Below are 23,611 nucleotides of genomic sequence, written 5' to 3'. Positions count from 1 at the left end.
ACAGTGTTTTCAGTGTTCTATTAATATTAATTCAAGAAGTCTATCATCATCTAACTTCCGTATTTACAATTGTCCAAGGTTATGTCTAATCATAGTATTAATTACTTCATTATGCAACACGGTTGAAATTATTTTGAACTGGTTTAAAAAAATTTAATTTTCTGAGATTGTACATTCATCTGACAATATTTAATTGTATACATATAAGTATAACTATGAAATGTAATTGTTAACGCAGATCTTATATGAAACACAACTCAGTGACGTGTGCTGCGACAGTTTCCATAGAGAACGTTGAACAACCTTGGTTAATACATCGATCTGTACGTTTCCAGTTTTCGTTGGTTTCATTCACAGCGGTGGTTATGTTTCGCACGACATAAAATATATCGGTAAGCAATATCCTTATCCGAAAAGCGGTACACGTGTGACCCGTATGTATCTCGTTGTACATGGGCCAAGAGGGGGGAAGGATGGGACACGTACGTGTACAGGGTGCCATTCGGTTTGCGAGCGAGAGATCAAGCTAACGGAGTAGACGCGAACACGGTCCATTCCCCATCCGAACTCCATCGGAACTTGGCAATTTTCACGTTTAAGAGTTCGGTCACGTATACCTCTGCCCGGCGCTATAGCACACACACGTCACGGAATTGCTTATTTTTTATAATCGTCCACAAGCACGCCGATCCGTATCTCCATGAGCGTGTACGAACACACAGAGTGTACACACTGCCGGAGGAAAATATTTCTGCCGGCTGGCATCGCGGGATTTAATCAACCAAGTGCTATGTTCTTTGACGTTTATATACTTGCACTCTGTACTGGAGTTGAAGAAAGAGCCGTGGCTAGCGGATGGCAGTAGCGGCCACTCTGATTTTCTCTGATCCTGAGCATTGCGAGCGTAACTGTACCTTCTACTACCATACGTGGGAATTTTCGTCGATAATGTTTACCATGAATGCCAAAGAGTTAATCGGCGTGTCTTTTGTTTCCTGGGTACTTTTGTCCATATTAATTATTTATTTTTGGAAATTAGATTAATAGAAATAAAACATTGAGAAATATAATTTACAATATAATTACGATTTTATTTTGAAGAACGAGTGAGACATATCTTTACTATACCACTGAAAATCATGTCACGAAAGTCAAGTCATCATTCACCAACCCTATCGGACCATATAAAAACAGCCGAGATAAAGGTTCACTCGAGAATTGCAAAATAACATTATCCTCTATCAGAGAATAAATATAGAAAAAAATTTTTGTACGTACTTTCCAAACTTAATAATAAAAGTAGACGAGTCCATCTCAAGAGGATGTTCTATATTATTCTAAGACATTTCGTTGTAGTTGGAATACTTAAGGCATTGAGCAAATGCATACTTTATATTAGAAATGACGTGTTTAGAACTTATAATGTAGTCTACATCAAGAACTGTTAACTTGATTAACCATACTGTAAAGTAGGTTTGGAGCACTAGCTCGTGGTGTGCCACTTATCCTCACATATATTTCGAATACACCTGCATAGAATGAAGCAGTCTAATATTACTTAATCGTTTATCTACATGTGTTACTTATAATATCATGCACTGGAAATTATATGTAAAATTCAAATGTACTTAATTGTTAGAAAGTCCTTTAATATATAACTTCCCATAATATATTAACGCGAGAACGGAGTGGGAAAAGTAATTCTACAATAGTAAAGTATTACCTAATGTTGTCACTGTTTTACTGTATCGGCCATAAGCTCAATGTTTCGCGTATGCATCAATAAGTAAGGCTCTGTTAACAGCTACGCAGGCACATTTTACGAATATTTTACGAGCACTAGGATAATCCCTAAGCGCAAGTACATCGAACACGTGTTTAACTGAACAAATTATATATTAAGTAATACTCCATCCCATTTTAGAGTATGCAACAGCTATTTAATATTTACTGAAATTTAACCCTTTCGCTACTAAAGGCCTCTATAGTGGCCGCTTGGAAATGTTTCCCTCTGTATAGCAGACCGTTATAATGGCCTATGTCAGGCCACTGTGAAAATGTTATATTGCTACATAGCCACATCGTTCATTTATTATTAAAGTTAAAGTCACTAAGCAAAGCATTTGAACGGCAACACAGTAAAAAGTTCGACAGTTCGATGTAAAAAGAAAATTATAGTCAAGAGCAGGTAGATAATACATATGAAATATGAAAAAAGTTTGACAAAATGAAAACATAGTATATAGTGATTCTTATAAAGTAATCGATTCAGTTTTCTCAAAAACATTTTGTGTCTAGATTTCAAGGTCAACGGATTCTTCTTAAACGAACCTTGTACATTTTCCCTTATGATTTGACGATAAAAATAAGAAATTCTAATCATTAGATATTGAGAAAATTTGAACAACGACGCAGTGAATAATCCAAAGCATTAAAATAAATAATATATCTGTATATATGCGTTCTTAGAACAATCTCTGCAATATTTTTATTCAAGAGCTCCCGATCTAAAATTATCCTATTTTATAATAATTTTGTAACAGTTACAAATTGTGTATCAGATAGTGTTCTGTATGTGTAGTTCTATTTAAAAATCAATGTGAAAGAAAAAGGGAAGCTAAAGTAGCGTTTCGCTGAAATATTCAACGGGCTATGATAACATAACTCATTTAACGCGTTGAGTGCTTCCTCAGTCATATATGGATGACACAATTTTATATTTCAATTGAAAAATTAGTTTATCTAGCATCATGTTTTTGTTGTAGTCATAAATTGCAATTGATCAGGAATATATAATATTTATATTATCTTCGATTCACTTTGATAACGACGACTACGACATTTCTATCTATGTAATAAAGTATTTCTGCCCCTTCGTTCGTTCAATTATTTGCGATTCTTCCGCTCCAAATATTTTTATCGGAATTTCCAAATTTGTGGTTTATTCAACACTTCCCTAACGGTTATATTTTATTTATTATCAGTTTACCAGAGATGCTGGATCATTTCTGAGACAACAAAAGCTTTTGTCTTCTTTCCGTAATGCCTGAGATACGCTAATTTAATTTGGATTAAATATGACTCTGCAGTGCTATTCGACCAAGACAATTGACTAAGAAAGTATTATACTTTATAATAATAGTACAGTGGATTTTTTAGCGATATGATAATTTTCTGCTATATGAATAACCGGCTAGCAGAGTTTTCTTATGCTTGCAAAATGAAAATCCAGCGTATGTAACCGCACGTTTGAGCTAAACATGCACGTAAAAGTACACAGCATTGAATATAATTAGAGACGCGAATGATGGCTATGAAGGACATGAGAGGGACAAGTGTGATAGTAGGCACGATGAAAGCAAGGAAAAGGAGGGAATAAAATAAGAAACCTACAATTAGTCGCGGAGAATCGAAGAATTGCAGAAATCCAGCAGAAGTCGAAGGTACGGCACGGTCTAATGGGGCTGTGGAAGACGTGGGGTCGGAGAAGGGGAGAGAACCCACGGAGGGATCCCGGTAAGTATTATTGTAATTATACACTTAGGTTTATTTCCTGCGTGCCCGCCCTTCTCAGGGGCTGATAGCATTATATACCGCGGCTCCCTAATAAAAATAATAATAAGAGCGTTAAACCGCGGAGGACCGAGCGGAAGTAATGTTCGCCCTTTCTGTTAGCTCATACCATGGTACCTGTTCCAGACCGACAATGGACACTCTACCCCAATGCAGGAAACCCTCGTAATATACACGCATTAATAATGTCGGTCTGCCCGTGAATAAGTGCTTCCACACGCACTAGCGCGTTTCCGACAGATTTAGTCGCTTTTGTGGTTCATTGGTTCCCCATTAGCTACCATGTTATATTTAATAAGTAATCTGTATACTTAGTATCCGTTTATAATATTTTATTTATTTATTAGTATATTGAGAATACCGTCTTCAAAGTTCCCACAATATCAAAGTCATTATATTAAACTACCACTGAAACTAGAGAGATAACGTTTATCATAGTAGAGATACTTTAATTCTGTTACATTCCAAAATATCTCAGGAAAATCCATCAACATAGCTCTCATACGATTTAATTACTTATGTGAAGTTGTATATTTTGTTTCCTTTGTCTACTTATTTTTTAGCGATTAATATTATCCGAAAAATAATGTTATTGTTTCTTTACGTAGAACTTAGGTACCGGTAACAGTTGATTCCGGTAGAAAAATAAATATTATGCTCATCAATTTTGATCGCTTATTTTCCACACAAATCGTAAAATTTTTGATATAATGTATTTAATATAACTATAATTGTATGTAAATATGCGATGAAATAATGTTGCTTAAGTGTGCATGAATATTGACCGTGCAATATTGATTCTGTTTTCTATATAATATTAAAACCATGGATATAGTTTTACTATTTTAGAACACTTTTTCTTAGGAAAAAACGGTTCAGAATATTTTACCATAAATTCTCGAAGTAATCGATAATGATGACAAAGAGAAGAAGTTACGGTGGTTGTATGACAAAATATATACACGCATGTCTCTTAGTGTGTCGATATAAAGGACCCATTAGTAAGTATCGCTCCAACATATGTGCGTGACTAAACCTCCCTTCTCCTTTTGCACCTGCTATTAGCATGTACCATTTCAAGTCCCTGCTTTATTGGGGACCCCACCATTTATTTCTCGTCCTAATCTAATACATCTCTCTCCATCCACCTGTTCTTCTTTCTTCCTAATCAAAACGATAATCAGCTTATCAGGTTTTAATCACTCTGAGAATTATTTGATGTATTTTTATATTTTTATTTCGGTATAATAGTTACTAATTTTTTAATAAAAGGGAATTTAAATACATAAATGTGACCATTTTTTTGGCAAGATTTTTAACCCCTATCAATGCTGACTAAAATAAAAAAAGTATAATAGAAGAAATATCCGCTTTTTATATCAATTTTATGACTTTTTAATATATTCCTATTATATGAATATTATTATATGAATTATTATATATTATTATTATTATTATTATATATTATTATTATATATTATTATTATTATTATTATTATATTATTATTATATGAATTATAATTATTAATTTATAAGAGTCCTCTACTCGTTAGACGCAAAATGGATGTTGGTCAGTGTATTGTTCCCTTAATGAATAGCGTTTAGCAGATTAACATTTTGACTGCTATATTATCCCTATTTGAGTAACGAAATTACATGCTCAGATTTGAAAATGAATTTATCAGATAATCTATTATATTTTCTTGACTCGACAATGAAAGTGTTAAATCAGAAGAGAATCCAGGATTTCAAAGTTTTCCGGACGTTGTTAATATACGTAAATTTTCATTCACTACACGTGTTACCAATTTATACATTACATCGTCGTCGTCTGGTCGATTTCCTCTATTCGAAGAACTGTCCCTCTTTCGTTAAAAGTTTTATATTTCCGTTCTTGTAGCTTTATTATAATAATTTTGAATATGGGGAAAGACGAGTTGTGTTCTTCTTCATTTTCTGTTTTCAACTTGAAAACTACAATTTACACTATATACAATACATTCTTAGATGTTATCAATTGAAACAATTCTTCAAAGTACTCTATCTTGTGTTTGAAATAAAAAAGAAAATATTGTTACTTGACAAATCTGAATAGACAAACATATTATGTTTGCATATACTGTTCTTTCTTAAATCATTCTCCATCATTGCTTGCTATTTCAGAATACTTCTTATGAAAGTAAATACGCTGAGACTCAACATTATTTACTGCTCATGGAAATCAAAATATAACACAGCACTCAGCAGTATTGTTAGCTTCAACCGGAAATAGAGATTTTATCTTATTAAAGACATCCGGAATTTCAGATGATCCTAAATCTCCAACACATGAAATACGTCTGATTCTAAATGTTTTCTTATCGTCCTATTTACTTTGTGTAATTATTCTAAGCTAATTTATAGTTTTTCTACCGTACAGATATTGGACATTAATGTTTGAAAAGTTTTTCAACATATTTTAAGATACAGTAGCTATCTTAGAATAATAAACTAAATTTAAACAAATATATTAATATAATAAATATATAAATATATATTATATAATAAATAAACTGTAACCTTGAAATTATCGTGCATAGTATGAATGATATTGTAATGTAATGTTAGTGTTATTTTCAATACTTCCAGTGATAAAGCAGGCCTTAAGTGTTCCTAAAAGACATTCCATGGAAATGATCGACCCCTTCCTTTGCATAATCATGATGATAATCGCGTGATTCCTTTGAATACTTTTATACCAAGGGTTGCACCGTACTTATACAGCAATTAGACGTTCAAAATTCTGCAATCGTCGGGCAGCAATTATGCGACTGATTTCGTAATCGAATCCCTGTCTGAAGAGGGAATACGGTGGACAGAGACGCGAGGGTGAGAGGGTACCGATTACCGTATTACCAATCTGATTAAGATCGGCGTCACGCGCGCGAACGGAAGAGTCGGTAAGACGACTAATTTCCCGGGCAAAACGAAAGAAAAGCTGCGTTGCTTGCAACTCTTGTAGAAGTTTCTGAGACCGACGACTCTTGTCTTCGGTCGCGCTCCATAATTTTCAATTTGCGCAAATTAACGTTCCTGTTCTCCGCGCGTCTCCGTGAAACACGATAAATAAGGGGGCAAGCGAGTAGTAAATATAAATCAGGAGTGATTGGATGTAAGTGGGGAGCGTTATGTGTCCCCAGTGTCCCGTGTGTGGGATCGTCCGCGGCGGTTCTATGGCTATAGGACACAAGCACGAGCGGGACCAGTAGGTGTGACGATGCACTATCCGTCGCACTTTCGCCACCGAAGGGACGCGGTTACAACCCCGTTTGCCGGGGCATCGATGTTCCTGCGAACCCTAGTGCAATGCCATCGACTCGCATCTGCAATATATTATATTATTCCTCACGTACGGATTCTTCGGCGTCCATATATCGTGCTGTCCACTAATACGCGTTCACTGCGGCGCGGCGTGCCATTATGGTGGCTGTTTTCAGAGGATGCTGTGGAAAATAGGCGAGCTTCGAACCAACAATTCTTTTCTGCAATGATAACTTTAGAGCCTTCAATACGAAGAATAACATTGGCTTCAGAAAAGGAAATTGTACAAGAATTTGGAGGTTTATATTATACTACAGTTCATGCCAGGCTTGAGCACGTTTTAATCACTTAGCTGTTAGAAGGTCTTTAGATAGTCTACAATATAGGATTAAGCTGTAATGAAACAACTGTTTTATTTTTAAATTTTATTAGTAACATTTACGTATTTAATGATGCTATTTCTTCGTTGAATGACATATTATTTAATTTTATAATTATTTGAAATAATTGGGTTAATTGTGTGATCCATCTTGGAAATTGTATGCCAATCTTGAATATTTCAATATCGATGAAAGAAGCGTAGAATTTTATTTCCATTTTAATAGTATGAATAACATCCATAATCATTAGATCGTGTTCCAAATCTTCATGAAGCATCTAACACAATTTGAGTATAATACATTATTGAATATAATTGAATATAATTGATTGAAATTGAAAAATTTGAATGGATTATAATTAAGGTATTTTTGAATAATTTCATAAAAAATATTTTCATCTGCTAAATTTGATTTGTTGAATCTTTATCATTGTGGATTAAAAAGCATCTATTGGAACTTGCAACACGAGAGTAATGAGTTCATAATGAATTCTTATGTATAATCAGATACGATAAATGAATTATCTTGTTGATTAGTATGGATATAGTTATTTCAACTAGAATTTTAAAAGTGGATCTCTTTTCTCTTAGCATGGCAGGATTGTACACCAGGTAGCAGACATATTGATAGCAATTTTGTAGATGTCAAGTTATATGGTCCCCAGTTCTGGAACGTAACACATGGGAGATTTCGAAGTTTCCCAAACGAGGTCACATTTAAAATTCTATTTGCGAAACCTAATCATCCATTATCTCGGAACAACAAAATCAGAGAACAGAGTTTCACAGACAATATTGTGTAAACAAATATTTGACTTTCGTAAAATTTTTAAACACTAGATTACAGGGTGCTACTTTAAGAATTCTTAAATATTTCATTAAAAATGTAATTCGAATTATTATTCTATAAAAAATCTGCTGTCATTATGAATTATTAACGGATATCCTTTATGTAATATCTTCAACGACCTCCAATTTAACGTTTAATTTGCACATTAATTAATTTGTTAGAACATTTGTTACGTAAATAATAATTTATTTATTTCTATTTTTATTAAAATGTTTTTCTCTTCTCGGTGAGATCTGTTTAAAAACGTAGCTAGGACTATGATTCAACAACTGGAGTATTACAGTCGGTAATCCAAATGTAACTACATATATTCTGAAGAAAAACTTAATTAACACTTTATCGACCGGTAGCCTATAAATCGGCTTTTGCCCCCGATCGGTAGCCTGTGAATCGGTTACCATAGTAACCCTTAATTTGTTATCTATTATTGAAATAAATGTGTTAAATAGTACTACAAGCTTCAATATTATTATATAAATTTCTAAATATTAAATACCTTCCGCGATTTATAAGATAAATAAAATCAAAATAGAAACGAACATTTTTACGACCAGATGACCGGTCGATAAAGTGTTAAATTTAATTTCTGGTATCAACGTATGAATTGTGCTTTTCATTCAACATATGAATGCGTTGTTTGAATATTTCTGAAATATTTGAAATAATGATAACGGAATAAAATAAAAACACAGCAGACTTACGATTGACCCAACGTTTTGATCGTCATAAAGTATTTTTATTTTACTGGCATTGAACGGTACATTTCAATCGGTGACACCCGCGAAATGATTGTGTATGTTTACCGAGTGAAAATCACACATTCAACTCCCAATTCGTCGGGCAATTGTCTAACACAGACAACAATTATAAGAAAGAGATTACGGTCAGCCGTTTGAGGTGAAATGATAAGCATCCTCGGATGACCCTTTCCAAACGCGTTCACCTTTCTCCCCCGTACACAGGTGCAGCTTTGTGAGTGGCACAGGTGTAGGCAAGATATCGATTATGCAATCTTGTGGGTTGCAGCCCCGTGCGAACGGTAATGCATGAATACTCGGCTCATCCCTTCTGGCCTGTTCGCTACCCCAATACGAATAAACTGGTTCGAGTCTAGTCTGTCAAACTGTTCTGACGTTGATTATCACCTTACTATCGTCCTACGAAAACCACCGTGCCATTCACTTCACGCATATGCCACTTTTCAAATTTCCGTCCCGCGCGAATCATCCTCCTCTGTTTCTTTACCTCATCCGATGGCAAAATTCGACAGGTCAAAACGAAAAGTGAAACGAACCAGTGTTAGTCACTACGAACGAATGCAATTACGCTTCTCAAATTATTTATTTACTCGAGCATAATCGGGGTCAGAAGGGTCACAATTTATAAGCCACATGTTCTTATTAAACAGTGATCGATTAATCATGTTCATAAGCACGATAGCATAGATATTTATTTGTATTTCCTGCACGTTTCTCTGCTCTATAGCGTGGTTTTCATTGTTCCGTTTCGCGAGACGAAGTTTCATTAAATCCACTGAAAAGCAGCTAAAGCCTGCAGAATTATACACGTATACAAACGGAACGAAAAGCTAGCGGTTTATGGTTTAATATTTAGAGTTTGCACAACGCCGATTCTAATGTACTTGTAATACATTTTACGCGCGTAGTAACCATTTTTCTGTTTCTCAAAAGTAGCATTTCTATTATTAGTGAAATTAGGATGGTAGATCAATAACATACCTGTTTTTTCTTAATTATTATTATTATATATATATCAATTCTTGATAGATATTAATTACATCATTTCTGAAAATATCTACCTTCTTTTTTGCGGTATTTATTCGCAGATGAATCGTAAATTTAGTATGTATACCAGTCGTTGAAAATTAGGACGAGAAGCAAACTTCGAACGAAAGACAACCTTTTTGAAAAATAGTGCATGTCTATTGCGGCAATGAAATTTCTAAGGACGTCGAAGAAATCTACAATAGACCACCGAATAAAATATAAACTGGAAATCGTGTCGCTATTTGTTCTACGTATGTATAGACCGAAGTATTATAATACGAGTTCCTTGGATGAGCTAATTCGATGTAATAGCGACAGCGAATTCTCCTTGTCGAAATTGCAAGTTCAAATAACATTCTACCCAGAGGAACATTTACCAACGTGGAAGACACGAGTGTACACTGCTCATATACACATTCGGAGAAATCTTCCTTGAATCGAACAGTCGGAATAATAGACATTGACGTCAGCTGGCATAATAGACTGTAAGGATTTTTTGTTAGCCCAGGTAGAAACGTACGACTACTTCAAATATTGAGCTACGCGAAAATTCTGTAAATCAGGCCACTAACTGCATTGGATTCGTAGAACAGTAGTCATCGGAGAAGGGCTCGTTACAAACAGAAGAGGAACACTGTTTAAATTCCTGCTACTAATGAAGCAAGTTCTACACGGCTTAATTTCCCCACTCTGTTTCCACAATGTACATTCGTCTGTAATGTTCGCAATTTATAATATGCCTGTACGTCTACGTCTATCCGCTGTAGTACAGTCAAATTTTCAGCATTCGTACAGAATTTTAAGTTGCGGATGATCAGCAGATTTAATTGTTATGGATGTCGAGAAAATAGTTTTCTCATATTATGAATATTTTAAAATTATCCGTTAGAAATTTTTATCTATTCACAAAGTATAAAACCCTTCTTTTTTTTATTTTAAAATACTTCGTACGAGGATTTGTATTCCACTATATGGCTTTCGATCACTTTGTGGTTGTATCATAATACATTTTGTCATTTAAATTTAAATTTCTGTAAGTATACAGATTGGTTAATATCAAAACTAACAGTAAAACATCTACAAGAGGATAAAATGTATGAAATTATTGATTATGCAAAAAGTAAGCTTTACAAGTCTCGACAAACGAGCACTTTAAAATTTTAAACGGCTTTTGTAACGCATTAAAGGAACAAAAAAACCATTCAAGTTCGAAGTCAAATAAACTGTTTTCACAATTTTTGCGTACCTACAGTTAATATCTTCACAGTCAGAGTAAGCAATGAATACACAAAACGTTTCCCCAACTGTGCTCAACAATGAAAATCATATTGTGCGATTATAATTCGTGAACAATGCAGAAATAAACTTACTGAGTCGTGGAATACGTAATTATTTGTTGATTAAAGCTTAACATGTCTGATGGAAAAAGCGGGTTTCACAAAAATATAAATAATGAAAAGAGTACCATTGTATTGTAGTTAGGTACTTGGGCATATCTTATTCATTGATATACGAGAATTATTGATTTTTATTAACAGCACATTGTGAACAAATCTGACAAATCTTCATGGTCTAAAATCCACAGAAAACGTATTTAACAATTGTTCGATCAATTACATCTTCTATCATAACCATTATATCTTAATATATAATAATAAAGAATCTCCACGAAACATTAAATTTTGAGAAACTACTTCATTCTGCAAAACACTCAACTGCTTCAAACCGCGCATTAGATTCATTGGACGTATTTCTACTCCCAATAACGATTCTGACACAATATATATTTTCCACATAACTATGCAATTATTAGGGAAACATTTAGTGCCTAATTCTGTTTTCAAGGTCGAGTTGTATTTTCCATTGTCAGATCGGTGTGTAAAGAACCATTCGTATTCAAAGTGGACGGTACGGACACAAGGTGAAATTATTATTCAGTTCTTATTGTATTAAGAATGTCAAACGTGAAGCCAGAAATAAAACCGTCGAGTTTTCGACGACGACGACAACGACGACGACGCCGCGCCGGCTCACGAAGTCCAGCCATGCCAGTGGGAAAAAGAACGTTCACTTTTAATGGTTAATAGCTGACGACGCAGCGAATGTAGTGGAGCAATCGATAATCGCTGCCACCGAGTCTCTCCAGAGTTGTTACACTTATCGATGCCACTTTTTCCCTCGCGATATTCCGTTCGGACGTTCAGACACAATAATCACACACGATTTTTCCTTCAGCTGTTGAAAATGTTGCTGTCCGACGGGTTCCCGGTTACTCAGAAATTGACAACGACTATAAATTCTATTTAATGGTGGTAAAACTAAAAGCTTGGAAATTTATTGTCATCAGCGTTAACGATTCTATGCCACGATAAAATAACATTTCGCTTCTCCGCGGATGAGCACACGCTACAGATGATTCTCTAAAGATACGTGTACCGATATTCTCTTTGGAAGATTATCTTCTCAGCGATTTTATGGGTTGTAACGACGTGGCAGTATATCAGTCTCATTGCATCAGCCCACTGTTGATAAAAAAAAATACAATATTCTAGAATGAACATCTTAGAAACTTAGCAAAAATGTGGCCATGCACAGACACAGTTTGGTGTTCGTTTAGTTTGCGCCATCGTATTTGTTTGTTCTTTGATCCCGATAAAAATCACTACGTGTGCGATATTTATAACCATATAATGAAACATTCTAATTTGCGTGTTAATTATTAATTGTAAATACGACATTTTGTAATGTAATGGAAGTAGTATAGAACTATAATTAATCTATCCTCAGATTAAACTCTCCTTCTCTGTCACGCAAATATATTTGCTTATGTTTTTAATGTTGTTAGGCATTTGTAGACAGTTTAGTTACACTTTGAGTATTAATGTTTTTAGAAGATTAAAATATACTAGACTTAACATTCGTTTAATTAAGCTTTGGAAAAAAAATCTCTTTCACGATTGAACTAATTAGATGGAATATGCATAGTGTACAAATTCTCGCGCGCAAAAGTTAATGGTTTAGTTAAGAATATAATTTAAGAATAACAAAGAAACAAGTTAGGGTAACATAAAATGCGCAAGGATAATGATCGCGTTACTGAATACTTTAATCGCACAAAGTAGAATATAGAAAACGAAAGTTGTATTGACGAATGGACGCTGCACGAAAGATGACATTAATTATTAACACTGTAAAAGTAACATCCAAGCAGTGAATCGGATTTGGAGAACGTGCCAACGATAGCTATTGAAATGTAAATAATTGCTAACAGTTCGATGAATGTATAATGAGAAACTTTATTAATTACCGTAGATAACACTGTAGCCGGCAAATACAATCACAAACAATTCTCAATGCTAAGTCATGTTAATCACTTTCTCCGCATTTTTCATAATACAGAAAACTTCTAATCACATTTTACGGAAATATAGAACACGATTAACATTCTTTCATTAATAAATTAATAGAAACAATTTGAACATTGTCACAGAATCTATAATCGCTACACCGGTGCGTACAATAGAAAAAAAAGCTGGAAATTATTAATTTAAAATGAGTTGGCAATACAGAATAAAGTGTTTAATCGCTAAATGCTTATTTGCTAAAAATAACTTTTATATAATAATAATATGTACGCGCGTAAAGGAATTTATGTAATAGGCTTCCATAAAATCTTTTATATAATTTTATACAATTAATAATAATTTTTTATACAATTCCAAAATTTTGTCGATCATCTAGTATTTCTAGTGCTATCGATGCATGTATGACATTGAGTCCATCACCAGTATTTGTAACGTAACAAGTAATGATGGCACCATTTCAATGACGTAGCCATTAATATCAACATGTATTATTTCCGAATATCATGTTGTGGCATTGACACAACATGTCATTGATATTAGCTAAATCCATTTGTCACCATATCACAGAATATTGATGTAATGTAATCGTTAGGTACTCATAGAACATCAGTCAGGGAACAATTTACGATCATTAATGAGCACCATGGAAAGAAACAAAGTCCATACGGGGCCGAATAGACTGGAAAGCCCTGTGCTGAATAAGAACTTTCAAAGTCAACTCTAAGATATCGAAATTCAATAAAAGTGTACTTCTTCGTTTAATAATTTTAATAAATTGAAAGTAATATGATAATGTTTTTAACAAGTATTTTAACTGCTATTATGTTTTATGAGTAACAACGTATCAAAACGTATGCAAATTTTCAGCAAAGGCTTTGGACATGAGTAACAAAACAATAAAGCCATTCAATGAATTTGATTAATACTATTCTATTATTTTCAACTCATGAAAATGATCTGAAAAAGAAACAAATGCAAGTGGTTCTTTTTTATCACGAAATTAATGCAGACAATATCGATTTTGTCTTCGAGCATAATCTTCTATACTCAGCGAATAAGATGTTGAATTGTTTTCTTAAAAAATTAACAAAACAAGGTGTTACGTCCTACTGCACTAATCCAATATACGTTATAAAGTACAGTTCGGGAATACCTAGTCGGGTTTTATGGCGGCGGACCATGTGCGTGGGACCTCTGAAACTGGCTACGGCGTGGGCCTGTCATCCGTACTTTCGAAATCTACCTACCAACCGTCCCAAGGCACATGGTACGCCACCGGTCGCGGAAGACGGCACGTTTGGGACGCGGGGCAATTAAGAATATCGCACCCAGGTGTTGGCGACCTGTCGATAACCGCGCGCGGCCCGTGACCTCCTGGAAGGATTCGCGGTGCCACCTCCTCGGTCCCCAAACGTCGTTTCTTGCGACTCCGCGTCACTGCCATGGGCCCATCGCGATTGGACAGCCCTTTGTAACACCCACCCTTGGATAGAAGAAGTAGGGAGGACCGAGGTGACGTCGTTGGTAACTTTCGGTCTTCCCAGCAGAAATAGAAATAAAATAGAAATAGAAAAACCTACATCTTCCCACTATCTGCATCAAGCTGCGAAACACACGCGCCCACTATCAACTTTGTATTCGTGCGGAAAAACCATCGGTGAAATAAATAAGTTCAATCTCCGAACAAGTGTTGGTCGATTCTCCGATTTCGAACAAGAACCCGCATCTCTTTTTTTTGGGAAACTCTCCCGTTGTGTCGTGCCGACATAACAAAGGGAAGAATAAGAAACATTGAATACGTCTTATTTAATAAATATAAATTAAAACGAAATCAAACTAAAAGTAATTGGCCACCCCACTGTAACAGGCCTCGTTACCCTATTTAGAGCGAAGAATCCCTATTTAGACGGATAAATTATTTTGAACTCGTATAAACAATTCAGGCGACAGAGGGTTAAATGAATAGAAGAGAAAACGAAATCAGCATGCGAAAGTAGAAATTCGGGAATTAACAATGCGCGGCAACATCGAATCCATCAGGAGCGACCGAATCGCGGCGAGAGGCGTCGAATGAGAGAAAAAAAGCGAGGTTGGTTGCCAGGATGATGGCAGAGGTAGCCGAAAAATCGCAGGAGGAAGCGATTGCGTCGGATTCGCGTTACCGGGCGTAACAGTACGGCTGTAATCTCATCTAGGCACTCAGCTCGTAGCGACGGTTTTTATCCTATTACGTCACATGAATAAACTAAAGACCGTGGAGTCCGCGACATAGTGGAGGAAAGAGATCGCGGGATTGAGGGTGGGACAGGTCGGTTCGACGTGTGCCATGGTTTCAAGCTCCGCGGAGGGACGCGGAGCCGAGCCGAGCAGAGCGAAGCAGAACGGTGGGACCAGTCTGTAGAGGGTTTCCTGCTGTTCCGGCACTGCTCCTGCTGCGGATGGATACGTCGCGGAGAGTGCGGGATCTGTCAGGGCAGCGGATATAGGACTCTCGCTGCCTACGGAGAGCCTGAGCTCCGATTGATTCTACTTAGATGCCTCCTGCTTCGACGTACTTTCCCGTTTACGTCCTGAAACGAGTATCGCCGACGACACGGATGACCGAACCCTCTCAAGGGTCCGCGATATCCAACACGACAAACTTTTCAGGACGTCGATCTCTACGTCCCGCAGTCGCCAACAATCGTCCTATTTGTCTTGTCCGTTTCAACGAGATTTTATTTCTTTATTTCTTTCGTCGTTTTTAGCTCCGTTACACTGATCGGTTGCATGTACAAAACCTGATCACAAACTGCACCTACAATAGGGACCCGTATAATATGTGTTCCTACAAATAACTCGCTAAACATTATACGGCGGCCATTTTCATGTAACACGATTTCTCGTACAACACGATTTATAGAAACGACATAATAAAATGAAAATATGTAAAAGGGAATAGCTAATTGTTTATATACTTTGAGTGAACAACTTTCTTATTGATGATAAAGCCAAATGGAATGATATTGTTTGGCATAAGACAATTTGACGTCTATTTAACACCTCGACTGTCATGTTATCCGTGCAGTTGATAAAATTATCTGTTCAGATTTGAAATTTAATTGTTACGGTAATTTATTATATTAATTTTATTAGGATTCACAAAAGTAATCGACGTCATACGTATTAACTCTTTAATACAAATTTGATTAAATAAAATGCTTCAATTTTATGAAATATTTTTTACTGTGGCGTGACAATTAAAATGTTACGGAAGGGTTCCATCAGCTTCAAGCGTTCTATAAATAGTTTTACCAATCTCTGCCGTCATTTTTATGATTTGTAGGATTAACGTTTTGTCTTACTACTTATATATTTTCATCAGTTTTAAATAAAGATAGACGGTACATTATTTTATATACAGTAGAAGAAGAAGAACATTTTTTATTTCATCAGTACTCTTTGAAAATGATATTTTCCATTCTGAATAAATCTTGTTTCGAAGAGTTATGTTTATATTTCTGATTAAGTACATTCTGGCAAGGATAGTAATTTGAATAGTGATTTTGCAACACGCCCTTTTGTGTTGCTTTGTTATTAAAATTGCATAACTTGAGAAATCATGACAGGTTAAACATTTACGCAGAATGTTGATACTTAACTTTGGTCGATTTAGACAGTAATTAACAATCAATGCTAGAACAGCGTTTTATTAAAAAGGAGATATTACATAGGGAACAACTTATGCAAACAATTCCAAAGGATACTTCTAAAGAGTACTTGAAATGTAAGATATGAACGGAAAGTATGGTAAGCGTTGCGTCGGTAAAACAAACGACGGATACACGGAATGTGTGATATATGCGACGAGGGAAACTGTGTGCTCAATGAAAATGGATGATGCGAACTTTCAATGTCTTTTTTATCGCCACCTTACGCACCAAATGTATTAGGGTGCTTCTCCAATCCACCAACCTGTTCATGTATAATGTATTGTTCCTCGCAGCTTAATGGTAATCTTCTCGTTTGTCTCATAACAAACATCAAACACACATTAAATTTGAATTAATTGTAATTCACCTGATACCTCTATCATTTAATTATTTTAGATCAAAGTAAAGTACTATTATCCTGTCGTTAAACTTATGAAAAAGTTGAAACTGCATGTTTTAAGTAAGGAATTATAAAATTATATTAATTCGAAAAATAAAATAGATTCAACGTGCACTTGAGTTGATTGCGATAACATAACGAAAATGATACTCGCAGTAATTTATTTACATATGAAACGAAAAATATAACAAAAATGTTTTTAATAGCAGATATTGTAAAATCTTATTATCATTCAAATTATTAATAGATAACCTGTATTTCTAATTCGTCCAAACGATGAGTAGATTGTTTACTATACTAGAAAAAATGGCTGGATCCCACAAATCAATGTAAATTACTCGTATCAGTGTAATAATATAACAACTCGACAGGACATATCTCTTCTTAATAATTTTAACTAATTTAAAATAACGTGACGTTGTCTTCACATTCTTGAAACATTTGAACTGCTTTACACGTGAAATCCATGCTGATCTCATGATTTATGCAAAACATAAACAAGGATTTCTAACAAAGTCTAATATCTATCTATAATAAAACTTCAGATTATATACATTTCTGATAAAAATGCGTTGCTCAAATGCGAAACAGTCGTATAATTTGAAAACCTTGGTGTATTGCTGCAGCAAGACAAGACAATTAACAAATAACATAGTAACAAATGTATCAAATCTACATAGGAAATAGATGAAAGTTAAGCAATCGCCAATATACAATTTATGAGAAGCTAGATTCTGAATATATTAATGCGAATAATAACAAACAGAAAATAGTACATAGCCGGTTTTGTTTCCTAAGTACAAAATTTCACGTATAGCCAAATAAAATTAAAATATCCTTTTCGATTGTTAAAAAATCAATCTATGCATTCGTATAAAGAGGATAGTCAGTCCTTCAATTTCTGCTATTAAGACTTTGGTGTACGAGTCGTGTCCTTATAGAATCATTTTCTCAATACTTCACAAGGATTGCAACCAGCTTCATGAGTCTAAAAACACGCTTATACTGTTTTATATCATACAATGCCCTACTAGTATAGCAAAAATAAATAATTGTTTACTACTCTAAATAAAGAAGTTTTAATTGTACAACCGATCAATGAACCGAAGTAGGAGTTTATTACTTAACCAATCAAACCAAACACTTCTTAATTAAGGCAAAGACTTTTTACTCATAATACAAATCAAAGCAAAGAATTTCAATTGTTCGGCTGATAAACTAACTAGAACAATAGCCAACTCCATAATATTAATGCAGCGCAGGACACGCCGGAGTACTATGTCATTCGAAGAATTCCGCGTTTCTCATATCTGCACCGACCTCTCAATTATTTTATGCAAGTAAACAAACAAATTTTTACAAAAGAAGAACGTTTAATTTTCCCTGGCGTGGCAAAAGATCATTAAACAATATGGAGATTATCATTTCAATATTGTATCCTTGAACCTGTAAAATGGCAGAACCTTTCCGATAATCTAGAAGTAAACAATAGTAGCATCTCACGTATTTCTCCACTATTTGCAACTTGTTGCCGTATACAAGGTGACTCGAGCAGGATTGGTAATTAAGATGACGTTTCGCAGCAATTTGTTCCCAGGAACAGAAAATATTGATACCTCGAGCTAACAATTCCATAAAGACACGGCCCGAAAGTCTCGAGTGTAGGAACTTCTGATTACGGAAACATCGTCACTGTTGTTGATGCAATCGCGAATGTTTCGCGTCAATATTTGTGGGATCCTCTAGCAAAGACAAACGAGACGGTGATTACTCACAGTAGGGTTCGGCATGCATCGTCGCGGCGGCGGCGGCATGGGGTCCGGTGCGGCGCGATAAGGCGGCGGCGAATACCTTCCCGAAGGGAAGCAACCCGGGGCAGTGATCGGGGCCCCATGGAGTCCCTTGCTCCCCATCATCTTGTCCGGTGAGTACATCATCCTGCGGCCCGTTAAGTCTAAGCTCACTGGCTTAGACTTGAACCAGTGAAAAGACCGGCACCCTCGAGCGGAAACGATACTAGCAGCGACAGCTGCGCTTCTTCTTCTTCACCTCGATGCTCGCGGTTTGCATCTGTCTGATAAGAATCCTCGATGTCCTCGAATCCCGCAAAAAGTACTTTTACTACCGTCACTTTCACCGGGATCGCTCGAAATAGGATGCCGCGACACACCGATCCTACGAATCACCGTGAAGGGTCGGTTGCACACGATCCCAGTAACATCGACACTCCCTCTCCCTTTATTTTTACGATCCGACACTGATCCTTGTCATCGTAGAACGGCAGAAGGGTCCGATCAGTCCGCCGGTTCTATTGCGATCGACGGCAGGGCTCGTAGGTCTCGCATGTTGCACGTGATCACGTACACAGAACGTTGTCCGGTTAGCACAGTTTCTAGGCTCTTCTAATCATCGCAACGACGTCGATCGACCATCCCGATGCCGATCGAACGAATCCGGCAAATGTACACTTCACAAAAGAAATGCAGACGAAAAGATAGAGAGAGAGAGATAGAGAGAAATATATAGAGAGAGATTGAGATAAAGAGAAAGAGTGTGTGAGAGAGAGAGAGAGAGAGGCAGAGCGAGAAGGGGGAGGAGGGGGTGATGGGGGTGGAGAGTAGCACGTCGTTCCTCCCGAGGTATGAATTAATAATTTCCTATCGAGGAGCAGCTGATTCCGAAGAAGTCCAGCCGTCGTGCAGACGGAGCAGCGTCACGAACAAATACACGATAATTTGATCAGCAGTGCGGCAAGGACAACCAGACAAGGTATATACTCCGCGAGGTCAAAACAATTCTCGGTGGTTGCCGATGGTTTTAATTAACCACGTAGAACTCCCGGTTACGCGGATGTTGTCCTGATGCTCTGCACTTTTTGGTGCTGACTGGCCGCCGAAGAGTGCTCCACAGATGAACTCTTCCACGGGGGATGGCGGGAGTAGGCAAAGCGGAGGGAAAGGATGGGACAGGGGGTGGTGGCTAACCGGGATACTCGCAGAGCGGCGCGTGCTCGTAGCGTGAGGGGTTGTTCGTCACGGGGTGAGTCGAGAACAACCGGAACGGAGGGGTATGTCGTGCATAGGCGGAGTCTAATGCAGCTACGCGTGCGCCCCTAATCTGATCCGTGTCGGCCATCTTTGCCTTTGCAGAGCGCTCGGCGCACGGCATGGGTGTCGCTAACCGCGACCATCGTTTGTCCATCCTACCTGCATTCAACCCTCCCTCGATCCTCTGTTCGACCTATCCTTTTTTCTCCCTTTCCCCTGTTCCGTCCTCTTTTTTCTTTCGCCTCCCACCACCATGCTGCCCGTACACCCTTCCTAGCTGAACCGACGCGAGCTACCCCCGTAAGTACCGAACCTTGCCTCGCGCAACCTTGTCTTGTCGAAGGTGCCTCGTGTCTTCTAACCTGCTATTCGTCTCCCACATCACGCTTTTGTTCGGCCACCGCGAAATCTCTCTCTCGTTCGGCTGTCACCGCTATTGTTGGATTAGTAGCTATCTCGTAAACTGGTCGGGCCCGGTCATTCCGAGACTTAACACCGAGCCTACCCGTTGCTTGACACGTCGTCCATCATTTCTCTACGATGACTTGCGTAGTGGAATTGCGTTGCTAGGATTTTGGAAAAATTGTTTTCATCTACTGTCGATACCATCAAATCAATTGTTCGTTGTTTATATACTTCGTGTGAACAATTTTTTCGTTGTTGATAACAGCAAATGAAATGATATTGTTAGATTTAAGACGATTTAACGTCAATTTAAAAAAGGGTTCAAACGCCACCAAATATTGTCGACATGGAGTTGGCAATCTCCTACCATTGTCTTTACGATTTTAAGTATTATCCAATCCTTTGTCGTATTACTGAAATGTTTTCATTATTTTGACATAAAGATTTAGCAAAAGAAGGAAAACATTTTTTATTTCGTTAGTATTACTTTTATTTATTTAATTAATATTTTCTGTCAAGTATAGTAGTCTGAACAATTACACATGTCTTAACTTGAAAAATTATAGCAATTGCAAGACTTGCAAATTTAAAGTAATTAATATGCAGAGTCATTGAGTGATCATGTTAACTATTTCTGAATGATGTTTAAGTTGATGAACAGATAAATGGATATTATGTAATAAACGGTAATCCTTTTAAACATTTTAATGAATATGTACAATGTAGTGTAATGTTGTAATTATATTTTTAATCATATTACTACATACAACTGTAATTTCGACATTGCATATTTATCATCTGTTCGTTGTTAATTTCTCAAAATAATTACGAAAATATTTATTCAAATTCAAATACTGACTAATCAAATTTAAATTATAACGTTAAGCTACCAATTTACATACGCCGCATTTGGTTAATACAAAAGTCTGTCAAACTTGTAACCTGATGCAATTTTAAAATACGGAATAGAATTTTTCGTCTTGGATAGTATGAATTCTATAAAGTTCATATTTATTTCTTTTTCTTTTTATTTTTTATACATATATATTTTACCACCGATCTTTATTAATTCCAAAGATATTGCATTGAAATTGTCTCTTTACTTTCTTCACGAAAAATGTAACGTTAAAACTTATACGAAACATTTTTATTTGTAATGATAAAAACATTTCAGCACCATGTCATTAATAATGAGAAACGGCTGCATGCACAATCGGAATTCCATGGCAATTGAGAATGCTTTAACGATCAGCTACACTGCTATTTGATCGGTCGTGTCTTCGTAGTAAGTGCAGATTTGTGTGAGCTATTTCATAATGAATTTTTAAGGTGTCATGGACCCTTCGTAACCCAGATCCCCTCTGTTACTCCCACAAGGCTCTGGGACTTTCGTCGATCCAATAAACGAATAAAGCCGTTTCACGCTATTCTTGACTCTGAGATCCCAATCCAACTGACCAACACAGAAGCTGATTTCACCATTCTTTTATCCTAGTGCATATAGACCACGGAATTTCTAATACAAACAATATTTAAAAAAATCAAAGGCGCCAATAATAATCACTACGAACAAATCCTGCACAGCGAATTTTCAACAAGAAAATACCCAATTTAATAATATTAATACCAAACTGTGTATTTTTTATTGATATAACAATAACTCAAACTTACTTACCAATCACAAAAAATTCAGTTTTTAGAGTTACTATAAATTTTGAATACAGTGATTTTATCAAATATGTAATAAAAATCCAAAATACAAGACACATTAAATACGTACATCGATTTATTAAAATATTTATTGGTTGTTGCAGAATTAATTTCGATTTTCAAACTAGATTGATTACAAAAAAATTACCTCTGCAACAACCCACTAAAATTGAGAGAAATTAAGCTATTAAAACTAATAGCTTCAATGCTTTGTTCGATACTTTTACGTTTTTACTAAAGCTTGTTTAAATTATTAAGCGTCAAATATATTTGGAGAATTCTATGTTAAATACGTGGTCTTTAATAACACTAATTAATTATTTAAAATTTTGAACAGAGCAGAGGTATCGAAACGAGTTGTGTAAGTAGAATAACCTACTTCACTATTATCTCCTTTCAAAGGTATTCTCCGTTAATATTAACCCATTTGTTCCTATAAACGTTGTTCCAACATTTCTTATGGCGTTATCGGAGTTCTAATTTATCTTTCCAATTCGTCCCATAAGTTCTTAATAGGGTTAAATTAGTCTCTATAACATCCCACAAAGATTCAAGTTATTCGATCCAATTCTAAAAAAATTTTTCCATTTTAAAGTATGATATATGCATATACATATATTGAATCACTATAGTTCCAGTCATATGTTCAATTACCATCACAAATGTGAATGGTAATGGATTCAACCACTGCCAACGAAGTTCTGAAAACCGTCATGCGATGACGAGGAGAGGAATAGCAGGAACAATTCATCGATATGGGATAAGTAGGGATAACTTTATTTATTGGATAAAGTGGACGTAGCCAATGATTCATTCCGCGAGAAAAGAAGAGGCGGCAGTAGAAAGAGTAACGGGGGTGGTATGGTTGTGCGACTAGACGGGTCAGCAGAGGGAAGACAGGAAGGACAGGACAGCGGTACACGAGATGGAATGTGTACGATGGAAGAGGAAGCGGTGAGACGTGAAGCTGCGAGAGAAACTCGGATGGAGAGAGGAAGAGAGAGGAAGAGAGAGAGAGAGAGAGAGAGAAGGAGAGAGAAAGAGAGAGAGGGTGCATCGAGTTCGGCGGCAGTCGTTTTCCGAGGGATGTTGGGCGGAAGGTT

General features: G+C 36.2%; 1 protein-coding gene across 2 annotated transcripts in view; it reads right to left on the bottom strand.

The window, feature by feature from the left end:
• Positions 1 to 20,326, bottom strand: part of Acj6 (abnormal chemosensory protein 6) — a 76,079-nt gene extending 55,753 nt beyond the window's left edge. For both annotated transcript variants that reach the window (XM_078193778.1, XM_078193860.1), the window contains exon 1: positions 19,122 to 20,326. In XM_078193778.1, the coding sequence (XP_078049904.1) occupies positions 19,122 to 19,283 (162 nt within the window). In that variant the 5' untranslated portion in view covers positions 19,284 to 20,326. The remainder of the gene's footprint in view (positions 1 to 19,121) is intronic.
• Positions 20,327 to 23,611: the final 3,285 nt, after the last annotated feature.

This window comes from Augochlora pura, chromosome 1, assembly GCF_028453695.1.
Source record: "Augochlora pura isolate Apur16 chromosome 1, APUR_v2.2.1, whole genome shotgun sequence".
NCBI classification, from domain to species: Eukaryota; Metazoa; Arthropoda; class Insecta; order Hymenoptera; family Halictidae; genus Augochlora; species Augochlora pura.
The sequence above is the reverse complement of the archived record's forward strand: the minus strand, read 5'-3'. Positions and strand labels throughout refer to the sequence as shown.